General features: G+C 36.6%; 1 protein-coding gene across 6 annotated transcripts in view; it reads left to right on the top strand.

Annotated features, from left to right (window-relative positions):
• Positions 1–13,921, top strand: part of NRXN3 (neurexin 3) — a gene marked incomplete at both ends in the record, with an annotated part of 1,004,347 nt that overhangs the window by 878,020 nt on the left and 112,406 nt on the right. For 3 of the 6 annotated variants that reach the window (XM_080619336.1, XM_080619339.1, XM_080619340.1), the window contains 2 exons: positions 5,476–5,565; positions 11,855–12,162. In XM_080619336.1, coding sequence (XP_080475462.1) covers positions 5,476–5,565; positions 11,855–12,162 — 398 coding nt within the window. The remainder of the gene's footprint in view (positions 1–5,475; positions 5,566–11,854; positions 12,163–13,921) is intronic. The other 3 variants (XM_080619338.1, XM_080619337.1, XM_080619341.1) reach the window with 1 other exon arrangement.

Genomic DNA, 13,921 nt, shown 5'->3' on the forward strand with positions numbered 1-13,921 from the left:
TAATAACTGCTCATTAGACAAAATGTCTCATTCTTTTTAGAGACTTATAAGCAATGAAGGAAATGCTGCTGTAGTGTCTCATCATAAAACAGCTTTTGGCATTAATTTAAGACAGATGAATGTTTTCTTATGGTTTTCCTTTTAGCATCTTCACAGACTTGACAACACATCAGGTTGGATTAATATTCCACCTGGAAGCAAGTACCTACTTTCTGCCCAGTGCAATTTGCTGGAACCTCTCAGCTTTTCTCTTTCACACCAAAGAGGCAGTAAATCATCATGATTGGTATCCAGGCCAAGAAGCAACATTTTTCAGAGCTTCAATTGCTCTTTTACTTTCTTTGGCTTAAGAATCCATTTTGGTTTAGAAAGAAGCTTAATGCAATAAAGGTTGTTTGTTTACTTAAAGGAACCATGAGCGGAAAACCAAAACATCATCTCAGTTGAACAGTTATGGAAAGAAAATCCTATTTCGCCAGTGAGCAAATTTAAACTGTCTCCCCCTGGACTGTTGCACTGTATCAAAAGCATTTCCTTTGAATAGCACAAGAAAATTCTTTTGATTTTTTTTTTTCATTTTAGTTTAATCTTAATGAAAGATTATCAGGAGCTAAAGCTAGAAGTGATTCTGATCTCTTGATCTGTACAGACTGTGGAGCAGGGATACTGAGGGCTCCAGAAAAAAAACCCAGAAGGCTGGCAACCAATCATATTTAACCAGCAGACTCTGATGTTTATGACTGAGGTGCCAGGTTCTGTTGGGGGAAAGAGGGATGAAAAAAGTAGAGCTCTTCTTCCAGATACATCTCCAAAATATTTAGTCCTCAGGAATGTCTGTGGTGCTTGAAATATTCTGAATATTCGAGTTAAACAAGATTCAAGGATCCAGAAGATTTGAAATGTTACCATTAAAATCCTTAAGGTAGTAAGAGCCTGGATTCTTGTTGGAAAACTTAGGAGATGCAGCAGGATTTCTCTTAATTGTATGTATGAGTACTAAATGGAATAAAAGACTTGTTTTATTCAAGTCTTCACAGAGCTGGATTTGGCTATGCTTTAGAATTTTGCATGATAAAGGAGAAAAAAATAGACATTTCAGAGGCGCAGTTTGTTAGAGAAGCTAAATTGTGAAGGAGATCATGTCGTATTGATATGCAGGAACTTACTATACAGAAGCAGGAAAAAGGAGGAAGGTTGTTTTAAATGAGCAGTCATGTCATTTAAGCATCTAGAACGTATGGGAGGAAAAATATTTACTAAATCACAAGTAGCAAAACTTATCCGCACAATTTTATTGTAACACATTGTATCCTGCAGACCTTTCAGACCCCCACTGATTCTGAACATGAAAGAAGTATTGGATTAAGCATATTTTCTAAAATAAATTTAAATGTCTGTCTTTATCCTGTATATTCTTTTCTGAACTACAGCCTTGAATCAGAGCTGAAGTCAAAAAGAAAAAAGGGGGGGGAATCTAGATTAGTTGTGTGAAGGGGTTGTTTGAACATGTGTACCATTCAGCTCTAGAGAGGCATTGCACTGAGGTCACAAAGGGATTGTTACTGAAAATTTCTGTATATGAAGATGGACAAAAATCTGCCTTAATCATGTCATGGCTCAGCTGTCAGAGGTCTGATGAGGTTACTTCATATTGAACTTTTTGTTACTTGGATTGCAAACCATGATATTTCTCTTTTGAACTCTCATATCAAATGCTGTTTATTTTTTTAAAGCACAACTCAAAGTCAATATTAATTTAATAATTGTATGGGTTTATTGATATTTAATGACTATCCAAGTGCTTAATAATGGAAAACTTATTATTTAACTCAATGTTCTAACTGGGCATATCAGTGAACACATTCTCATGCACACATTTTTATAAATCATTCTTACTAATGTCTGAAATAAAATTTAAAAACAGAACAATAATGAATAGTTCAGGTACTAATGTTACAGTTTAAACTTCTTTGAATTTTCTAATGTCCTTCATTTTTTCATTGCCTTTAAAGGTATGATTTTTTTATACATATTTTGATCTTGACGAATATATCTGCCTAATAATAACAATACTAATAAAATTAAATTAAACTGGATTAAAAATAATAGTCTTTAAATATGTGGTGGGGAATAGTTGTCATTTCTGGATTTCTTGAAGGTCTAGGACTGTGTTATAAGAAACCCATTTTTCCCTGTCATGTCTTCTTTTATTGTCCCATTTCCTTTGTACCTTATCTTGCTGGCATGTTCTTGTCAGATGTCCTCCTTATGAGAAATTTCAATCCACTTAATTTTTATCTTTTTACAGTCAGAACTCCACACAGATGAAGAAGCATTCTATGCCAGCCATTGGCTGACTCTTGTGTTCCTATGAACTGTGGGTCATTCTTTAGTCTGAAAAAGATCTCATTGCCAGCAGTAAAAGGTTGCTTACGTACGCATCATATGACGCCAGTGCAGTTTTTTTGTTCTGAGTAAAGTGTGTTATAGAATTCCCTTGGTGTTACAGAACATGTTCTTGCCCATCAACATCAAGATTTCAATGCACTCATTGCAAGTGTTTACTCAGAACATCCTCTGTAAAGTGGGGAATAACCTCAGTTTCTACTAAAATCACGTTCAACACAGATATAGTAGTAGACTGTAAGTGTACCAGTCTGGATTGCAGAAAAATGTAGGAGTTCCCAGAGAAATTTAGGTCCTTAAGTCCAATGGAAACACCTCCTGAGTGTCTTTCAGGACCTACACTCCTTTCTTACACAGAGAAAAATAGGCCCACTGCAAGAGACCAAAAATATCCTAAAGGAGATGTACAATTTTGGTGATCGCATTTACAAGATTTATCTGATTTGGTGAAGGAGAGTGTGTATTTAGTGTGTTGAGGAAAGGTCTAATGCTAACTGATCTTAAGAAATTATTTTTGCAGTGAGCTTGACTTTATTATTTTTGTTTCTCTTCTCCTCAGACTAGCAGGTCTGCTTCCCTTTCCTGTGAATGTAAACCTTCCGTAGGCCTAAACCAGTGTGAGATCTTACAGGAAAGGGACCTGTCCTTCCGATTGAGAAGCTGGGAAAACAGCTGACCTGCATGACCTCAGCCTATATTAGTCATCAGCTTATTATTTATAAATAGATTTAAAAAATCAATGTTCTATGAATATTTCTGTCTCTTTAGCTTTAGGTGATTTTTTTTTTTTTTTAATTTTGGTGTTTATATTATCTCAGATGCTCTTTATTAGTTTTTTTTTTCTCAGATCCCACACTGAACATGATTCAAATTTTGTATTTAAGAATCTGTATTCATAGAAGTACAGAACTGACTATTGGTAGTTTTTGTTGGTGCTGAAATGAATTATGAAAGTAGAAAATGTACTTAAAGGTAACGAAATGTCTGTGAGTGTCTCCAAGCCACTACAGTACATTGTTTAATATTATTTGATAAATGACTGACCATGTTTGGCTCTAGTATTTTATCTTTTCCTGCTAGTTTACCTGAGTAACTAATTGTACGTTTCAGGCATCTGAGGTGGGACAGAGGAACTGGTACATCGGTGTGTGTCAGCTAGTGGTTAATTAGATCTTCCTACAATGGAGAACAGCAGTTTCCCATAATGGATCTGTTAGATGAAAGGAAAAAAGTAGATGACTTTGCAGGAAGGTGATGAGGAATCAGGCCACTAAAGCTGCTGTTCAATGTTTTGCTGTTTTACCTTTTGCCCCAAATAATCAGCAAGCCTCCTAAATGTTCATTATTAGAGTTGGAGATACTAACCCAAATGCAAATTGTTGTTTCTCTTGCAACCGGACTTAGATATGGATGATGATATTTACAAATACCTCTTAAGATTAGGTCCATGCTTTATTATATGTGAATCCATGTGGGATTATACCTGGTGTGTCACTGTAGTTGCATCTCCACTTATACCAAAAAGTCAGCAGTAACAGGGTGATGGTGGGGAGGATAGCTGTGGTCAGCAGGTACCTCATACAGAGTGGCAGCATTTCTAAGCAACAGTTCCACAGTAAGGATTATCAAACACATGAGGTTTACTAGTCTTAATGCTTGCAGCATCCAAGTGTCTGCAGTTAGACTAGGTAGAGCATCTTGCCAGTTATTAGTCAATATTTTTTTTTCCCTTGATGTATCTTTACATTGCAAAAAAGATTCCAATATCTGTTTCAGAAAGTCAAATAAAAATGAAGCCATGCTAGGTTATTTGTATGTGGGATTTTTAGGAGTAATACTGCAAATTGTGGAAACCAGTTGCTGACTCTTGGTCTGCCATTTATTCAAAACATATTGGAGCGCTACTCATCTACTGAACTTCTGCTTATGGTAGCATAACTTCAGTAAGCTGGAGGCTTACTCTAGTTTTCTACGATATTATAATGAAGTTTGTAAAAGATGCTCTCTTTTTGTGCTTATGACTGAAGAGTTTTTTATAAAAAAATACTTGAAGCAAAAACTAGAATGAGTCAGAAAGTGACTGTAGCTGATCAAAATGAGAAAGCAGAATGATGGCACTTTACTCTTGCTACTAACACCATCAAACTGAGCTGCCCCTTTCTACTGGAATTTAGCCCAACCCATCTGACCGGTAAAATTTTTCAGTACCCAGGGAATCTGGTCTAAGGGTTTGTGTGAATTCTGTTCTTTTCTGTACTGTGCAAGTTATATGAGCTTTGCTCCAAAAGCACTTTATTGGATAATTCTGTTATCCATCAACACAAACAATAGAACTGCACTTGCCTGAATTTTCATCTTGAGTAACTATTTCGGCTTTCATTTAAGTTAGTTTCTAAGCATCTGTTTTTATTGTGGCAACAGGCCCAAATCTTTGGTAACTGGACACAAGCCTTCATGTGTCCTTAACACTCTTCTTCCTTTTAAATTTTACTTCTCTTTTTTCCTAGCTTCCTACTCTTAGGTATTTTAATCTACTTCTATTACATCCTTTCAGCATTGATTTCTTATTTCTTCCTTTCTTTTTTTCTGTTTACTGAGTTTCTAGTCCTTATACATGTCTTCTACTACTGCAAGAAGGTTGATCAAACTACTACTAATTGTGTTTTTGTGTGCCTGACAAATTGTGCCATGTCTTCTGTCATCACATATAGAGTCTGATCAAAATGTTTTAACATATGGCACTGAGTTCACTCAAGGTGTCATATCCCAGACGAATTGCACACACCTTCTGAGCAATTTAGATAATCTAATACTCTGAAGACAGTCTGAGAGATCTTTTTCATAGGATTTAACTTCTTTGACCTTCCAGAACCTCAGGCAATTGGATGTATAACTATTCTCCACTTTACTAAAGATAAATCTCTCTCTTTTCAAATACTTATGTACACACACATGAACTTATGTATTTATAGCTAAATAAGGTCATAAAAAAAGCCAAAAGATCTAGGATGTTTTAACTATTTCATTGACTTTTCAGATTGTTTTTAAGCTGTTTTTTAAACTTTAAAGGCAACACTGATAGTGAACGGTTCCAAATGGTAAAACAGAAAATTCCCTTCAAATATAACCGGCCCGTAGAGGAGTGGCTGCAGGAAAAAGGTAACAGTCATTAAAACTTTCATTTTAAACCCATTTGATTCTAAACCCTCATTTTTAAAGCCTGCAAATAAATGTTTCTTAAATTATAATCGCCTGCTGCATAAATGACTGTTTTAATTTTCTTTATAATTTGTGCCAGCTTCCACCTGCCATATGTTGATAAATCATGCTATAATACATTGCTATTAAAATGCAGTTAAAGGGACAAAATTCTAAGCTTGCTATAATAGTAATGACAAACAAACAAGCAAAAATTTTCTAAAAAAAACAAAAAAAAAACCAACACCAAACCACCAAAACAGAGTGAAGAGCAACAACATGTATTATGGCAATTTAACCACTGCATGATTTTCCTATTTTTATTTGTTTTTAAACTACGTTTATATCTTTATTATCAAAGTTTTCTTAAACATATTCAAACCTACTCGTTAAACCACTTCCTGTAAGGTTGTTTTGGTTTTTTTTTCTCATTAGTCTGATGAGCCACTATGGCTATGTATTTCCTAATTGTATTAAGATAACTAATTGATTTTAAAAAATGTTGTAAAGGAAACATTTTTTAACATTCTTATTTAAACCACAGTGAGGGAGACAGAGAAAGATGATTGTTCTGTTGCTTTTATGCTATGTCTGGAGTACAGTTTCAACTCTCATGATACATTTGTCTTAAATCATGGGTCAAATTATTCCCTAACTTAATCTCAGCCAGTGCTATTTAATTTTGTGGGTTTGCCTGGAGTAATTAGCCTCAGATCAGTAAAAAGACTTGTTAACATGCACAAGTCCAGCTGGCTTGAGTGAAAGTTCAGCATACACTCCTGCCCTGTTAAAATAGGACTTGTGTCAGAACAGTAATATTTTTTTATCAGTAATTTGGAAGGGGAAAGAAAATCTTGGCTGTAGAGCCCATTGCAAAGCCTGTTGAAGGTAACTGAATACAATGGTGCTTAAGCCGGAAAGATCTTCTTGCTGTATGATAACTGTGGCATTTAAAAAAAAAAATAAAAAAAAATCACTGTAACTGACTCCTTGCCTTGAAGTCTAGAAAAAGCAGAACAGTCTTCTCTTGTTTCCTCTTAAGAAAGTACTGCTGATAAAAGGGGTGACCTTTGAACTCAGATCTTGCATTTTCTGTGCTGATTTTGATTATGATTGTTGACAAATTTTCCAAGAGGGAAAACCAATGTTTTGTAGAATTAGAAAAATATAATTCATGTTCTGTTTCAAGCTTCTGTCATCAGCTGAATTAACAGATTGATTTAGCCAGGATAATTTAGATCACAAAGGGATGTGGCTAAGTATAGTCAAAGTATTTTTAGATGAAGGGTCTGATCCTGCAAAGTCTTGTGCACACTCAGTTCCCATTGACTTCTGTGAGAGCTGACAGTGTTGCCCACTTTTCAGGTTTGGTCTGCAAAAATACGATGTTTGCAGCTATAGGTAAAATATTTCTGAAAGCAAGACAAAAATATTTGTGTAACTGAAATATTATTATTTTTTTTTACCACCAAGGTTTTATGGAATAGTTAATTCAGCTAACCTGTAGGTGAATTTTAGGATGAAGGTATACAGAAAATGCTTACTGAGTCTCAGTGGGTTGCCCTGTTAATTTACAACATCAAACTAAAATAAATAAATAAAGCTTAACACTAAAAAGAAGATAATTTTGGTGAGTTTTAATTGCTAAAGTCCCTTTAACACTAAAGACAGTGATTGCCTCAGCTTTGTTAAAACAGATGCATGTCTAATTATTTTATGCAGCTCATGTGCTTGAGAAACTCACCTTTGTTTTCTTGTGTTTTGTTTCAGTTATGGGGTTGGTTGGTTGTTTTGTTTTTTTTTCCTTTTTGTTTTTCCACCAAATCTTCTGGTTTATGTCATTGCTTTTTCAAGTTTGAGCTTATGAGCATGCTAAAGCACTTTCATTTGTAAGCCAACATGAAGTTTTGAACTGAAGTCTACCTTTTGTGGTTATTGATGCTTTGTTAAAGACAATCACACATGCAGTAGGGTCTAAAAAAGACAATATTTGAGTGTTCAGACATTCTCAAAGAATTACCTGTTTTTAGGTTCGAAGAGTAGAGATATGTTTTTGCAAAAGTAAAAGGAAATTCAGTCTTCGTGCTTTGTGCTAGGGAATGACATGATGCAGTGTAACAGCTCAGACAGTATCACTTTGTTCATTCATTCCAAAGTAGATAGACGTTTTGAGCAACTTAGGTACCACTCAAATTAAAAAATAATAAGAATGAATAATTTACCTATCTGTTCACCAGCCTGCTCATCCACCTGGTCATCAGTCCAACAATTAATGTAACATGGAAACCTTCTGTCAGCAGACTTTATAAAGATGATGAGTAAAAGGGTAGCTTGCTATAAAAATGGAACAGGATGAACTGATGGATGAAGGAATAGACAGATTCATCAGAGAGACAGCACACAGAATAGCTTTCTTGCCCATATGAGTTCTTGGCTTGAGCAAGGCAAAATGAAACACTTTGATTGACATTTTAGAATTCCATAGATTGGGTCTTCCTTTGGTACCGCTGTTACATTATTTATAATAATGAAATAGTTCATTCTTGGGGAAAAAAAAAAAAAAATCATCTTTCTGAAGTGGCATCATTACTGTTTTTTGGTTTTGATTCTTGTAATTTTTTTATTTTTGTAAAATGCTTTAAAATATTTTTAAGAGGAGCCCAGGTAATAAGCAGAACATGAAACACTTTTAACTTCACTGAGATTATGTATGTAAAACAAACAAACAAAAAAGAAGTATTAGTCCTAAATTGTTCAATTAAGTAGTCATACTTAAATTACGATAAGGCACAGATGTTACCAATTCTGCAATTGGATGAGCTAATAAAGACCTAGAAGCATCTGATTGAAAGGACTGATCCTGGAAGTCCTTAATTCTTCAAATCTCTCTTACTTACATGTGAAGTCTTGTTGATGTAAGTGACTGTACTTTTGAAGCAAGAACTGTTAGTATGAATTAGGTTTTGCAAATCAGCCAAAAAATTGCTCTTAGAGTTATGGAAAACTTACACTTTTACTAAGATTTCTCTGTGATATTTTTAAATGTTATACAGTTTTCCAAATGAAGAATCCAATGAGAGAGCAAACAAAAAGCCTGAGGGGTTGAATTATTCAGAATACTTGCAAAACACCCCAGAAACTTAAAATATGCTCATGATTTTTCTCCCATATGACACTAAAATAGCAGTAAGAAGAGTTCTCTGTGGAAAAGGACTGTAATTCTGCAACCCTTACACACCTAGTAGAATTTACTAATGTAAACAGTAACTCAATGAAATTCAGTGGCCAAACAAATTTTACTTAGGTGAAGTAAGGGCTTCAGAACCATACCATCAAAAGAATGGTTAGAAGAGACCTATGGTAGCAGAATTAAGTGTTTGTTCTCTCAACAATCTTCTGTCATTTCACATGCATTTCCCTGTTGTCTTTACTCATGTGCCTGTATACTATCATAGAGTGAAGAATGAGAAAAATCAGGTTTTAAGTGGCTCCAACAAGTGATTGTTCTTTTAGCAAACACAATTCTGGTACCAGGGCTGTCTCCAATATTAACCATGTGGTACAGTGCATAAATCCTGGTCTGGAAGACCACTTCACAAACAAGGGTACAAAAGACACAAAGTTCTTTTTTTTACTGGGGTGGGGCCCGTCCTTGATGTACGCTTTCTTTCAGCATTAGAAGATGCAGATGAAGAACCAGAAATGTAGACATGATCTTTTTTTTTCAGCCTCAGTATACTCCTTATTCTTGAATGTAAAGCAAGAGATATGACAGATATGTCTAAAGCTGTACTATTGAGCTTGGGTTAGAATAGATGACATCCTTAGGAGAGTTGTAATTCTCCAGTAAAAGTGAGGGAACCCCTTTTCTGTCATGACTTGGGGAGCTCTCCTAGCTGGAACTGCTAAAATTCCTTCGCTATCGTCACCCACCTCTTTTCCCTTTGATAGAAGATAAAAAAAAATACAGCACTGATTCAAGGGAAGAAAAAAAAAAATACAGCACTGATTCAAGGGAAGAAAGGAATGGAAATGGAAAGCTTTGAATGGTCAATACTTTCCCTTCATTTTCAGGGATAATGTCTCAAGATTAGTGAAATAGCTCCTTGTTCTTTACTCATCTCACTTCTACCTTTTGCCACTCTTATTATGAGTGAAGTGGGAAGGGGGAACAATAGTAAGTGAAATGTCTGGGTACATAGGGGCAGGAGCAGTATGGAAACACGTAACATGCTAGAAGGAAGTAATATGTGAGAAGGGAATAATGTGTAGTAAAGAACTGACAGCATATCCATTAAAAAAATCTGAAACACAAGACAGAGAAGAAAAGCAAACTGAGGATATGGTATATGAGTTTGTATACACACTTCTACAGTGTATAGTGCCATGTCCTCTAGGTCAGACAAGAGCTGGGCTGAGAGGGCTGAATATTTTGACAGATATTGACAGATCCTATTTTCCTCATAGACAAGAGGAAATGCTCTGTTTACATGCTGAGGATGTGTGACTTCAGTGCATGTTTGTTGATGTTTTAATAGATATATGTTGCCTCTGGTAAGTTTAAAACCTCCTGAGATGCAGAATATTGCATCAGGTGTTTCAACACTTTCCAGGGGAAGGATACCCTCCATTTTTATTTCTCATTTCTTCATCAATGCAGTGACTCCACCCTGATCAAGTCCTCATGTTTCATTTACAAATCTGTAGGTGAGGAGCACAAGGGACATGCAGCCCACCTCCACTTGTCCGTATGTTACACCTCTCCATACACTTTTGCTTAGTTAGCTAGGGCCCTCTTTGGGGACAGGAACTCCTTTCAGATACATTTCTTCTCTTGTCCCCATTCTCTTCCCCATGGTCCATCCTGTCACCATAAGATGATGCAACACCGCATCACCACTTGACTTCAAGACCCGTCACGACGACCACCAAAATTGGTGAGCTCCCCCTCATATTTTGATCTGCTGTAACCACTGGCTGTGAAGGAATGAGCAGTGGGTTATAGGCTGTGCTTTGTTACATGGTGGCATTTTGCACCTCCCATCAGGGTGGACTAGAGAGAGGAAGGGGTGAGTGAGAACTGGGGAGCGGGAATGGGATGGGAACATGTGATACAAACTTCATAAAAATGGGAAATCAGAGTAGATACTTGAATGATGATTGACTTGATGCTGCATTGATAACCCTTCTGAGCTCTGCCCAATCTGGCTGTCTGTTAATTCAACAGATTCCAGGTGGCATGCCCCTAATTTTCTGAAGAACAGTGAAATTATAGGCACTGCATTTGCACTGCATGAAGCAATTTATTTCTAAACATAGTCAACCTAGTGCAGCCTGGGACATAAACAGTATTCATAGAGAAGTCCAGGCTGAATATGATTTAAATAGTCTACAAAACCAGGTGAATTGGCAATTGTTACTAGATTTATTTTTAATAAATATATTTTTCGTTACATATAATATTAGACCATTCCTAACACTCAAGATGTGATCTTGAGGAAACCACTTAACCTGTCTACGTTTGAATTTCACTGTGTAAGAGGGTAATCAAGTGTAAGGCATTATGAGGCTTAACCATCTGAAGCTCTGTATTATCCTCACTATTTCAAAAACTTTGCTCTTTCAGAGACACCACAAAAGTTTCCATTTGGTGTTTCTTGGGTTCAGATTCATCAGCCTTCACAACACAAAATTTACAGGTGGAAGATCATGATGGATCCTGTCTTTAGTTTCCTACACAATTCTTATATCACCATCAATATTTTTCTGATGTGGTCCTCAAGCCACCTCTTAAAACCTTTGCACTATTAAAAGTGGCTTTATTAGTAAATTGCATCCTTTGACCAATCAAAATAGAAGGTTTGTTTATGGGCTAAATTTTGACAGGTACTGCAATCTGAATTGATAGTAGAAAATAGCCGCATATTGGAGCCCTATTTGTAATTTAAAATAGGTCCAACTCTAAAAGAGTGGGTACAAATTTCCGACTGACTCAAAGCTCTTCCAGAGTTTTGATGTGTGAATGGATGCTGAGGTATGAGGTTCAATTTTAGCTGTTCTTGCTTTCAGGCTAATCTTCCTTATCAATGAGCTTTAGGCAGTACATTTCCATCCTGTTTCTGCAGTCATCATAAACACTACCAAGAATGAATCTACTTCTTTGTTGTCCGTCATTTCTGGCCAGGACTCAATGTAAGATGCAAAGGGAAGGAAATGTCTGGCAATAATGTTATTCACCCCCCTTCACTAGGACGACAGTTAACGATCTTCAACACCCAGGCGCAAATAGCCATAGGAGGGAAGGACAGAGGGCGTCTCTTCCAAGGCCAGCTCTCCGGTCTCTATTACAATGGATTGAAAGTGCTGAACATGGCAGCAGAGAACAACCCCAATATTAAAATCAATGGAAGTGTCCGACTTGTTGGGGAGGTCCCTTCCATCTTGGGAACAACACCCACAACCTCCGTGCCACCAGAAATGTCTACTACAGTCATGGAAACCACAACTACAATGGCCACTACTACAACCCGAAAAAATCGTTCGCCACCCAGCATCCAGGTAAGTCAATTAGTCTTTTGCATTTCCTTGGCTTCTTAATTAGTCTTTTGTTTTGCTGCTCACTTCTAAGTTCATGGGAGCCATGTTCTCTGAATCATGCTCCTTGTAACTATTTTATTAACATTATATAAGGTAAATCATCACAATATGTTGTCCTGTGTTGGTGAACAAACAGCTGGATGAAGTATTATGGCACATGTATGTGTAATGGAGACGTATTTTGCTCCTGTTGTACTGCAACTTCATTTGTGTAATTAGTATTGCCCCAGTACGAATGAAAACATGATTGTAACTGTTTCTGCAGTTGCATATCTGGGGAAATGTATTCCTAGGAGAATTACAATGCTTAATGGAGGGTGGGTGTATGATTGTTTATTATTACGACAGTATGTGCTGCTGCAACGGTGAAGTTCATAATGGGGAGAAGAGCAATGGAGCATTACTTCCAGGTAGAGCCATTTTTCATTTTCCTTTTATAGCTTTCCTGTAGAAAATTTTAAAAGAACACTATCAAGATCAGTTTCTTGCAAAATGTAGGAGCTCCAACAGAGTGGTTCCAGTGTCTTTAGTAAAAAACATTCCAACAAAAAATACATTTCAGATGTTCTGGCTTAATTGTGCTCATGTAGTGTTTAAAGTCCCAAAAATGCAGTGATTTTTGAACCACGTATGTGGCAAACAGAATATGGTACTGATTGGAAATAAACACCTTAAATTGGCTCTCCTTATCTGTGCAAAGAAAAAAATCATGTAAATAACCAATCTAAGCAGTGGATCAGATTTTTAAAATTGCTTATTTCCGTGGCATACTATCATGTTATCAACTAGGATGAAGCATTTGTTTTAAAATCTTTATTTACATCAGAACCTCAACCTGTAGAAATTGACATACTTTCATTGACACCAGCATGCAACAGCTGAGACACTGGCAAATAATTATTGATCAGTGTGCCTTTATTAAACCTCCAGAGAAAGGTATATTGTTGTCTAGTTGGAGAAAAAAGATAAATTATTACATCTGCTTCCCTGAAACAATTTCTGCTGACTGGGACAGAAGATCTTAATGAAGCAAGGATTTTGAAACCTATAATCATACAAGTTGCGTGCTTGCTTTCTAACTGCTTCAGGTTTAATCAGTTACTGATTGTATTTTTATATATATGACCATTTGCTTCATTTTTTATCTAGTGCTGGTCACTTAGGATAAGAAAACACAAAAATTGTCCTCTTAATCTTGTAGGAGGTCAGGCCATACATGGAATAATTTGTCCAGTTCTGGGCTTCTCAGTACAAAAGAGAGTGAGCTACTAGAGAGAGTCTAGCAGAGGGCTTCTGAGATGGTTAAGGGACCGGAGCATCTCTCCTATGAGAAAAGGCTGAGAGAGCTGGAAGTGTTCAGCTTGGAGGAAAGAAGGCTCGGGGAGGATTTTATTAATGTTTATAAATACTTAAGGGAGGATGTAAGGATTGACAGTGGTGCTCAGTGACAGAACCAGAGGCAATAGACACAAACTGAAACACAAAAGTTTCCCTCTAAATGTCAGGAAACAGTTTTTACTGTGTGGGTGACGGAGCACTGGCACAGGTTGCCCACAGAGGTTGTGGAGTGTCCATGCTTGTAAATAGTCAAAAGCCATCTGCACATGGTCTTGGGCAACCATCTCTGGGCGACCCTGCTTGGACCAGCTGACCTCCAAAGGTGCCTTCCAACCACAACCATTCCGTGAAATACCTCTGGGTGCTGTAGAATTTACAACTA

Source organism: Psittacula echo (genome assembly GCF_963264785.1).
Source record: "Psittacula echo genome assembly, chromosome: 5".
NCBI classification, from domain to species: Eukaryota; Metazoa; Chordata; class Aves; order Psittaciformes; family Psittacidae; genus Psittacula; species Psittacula echo.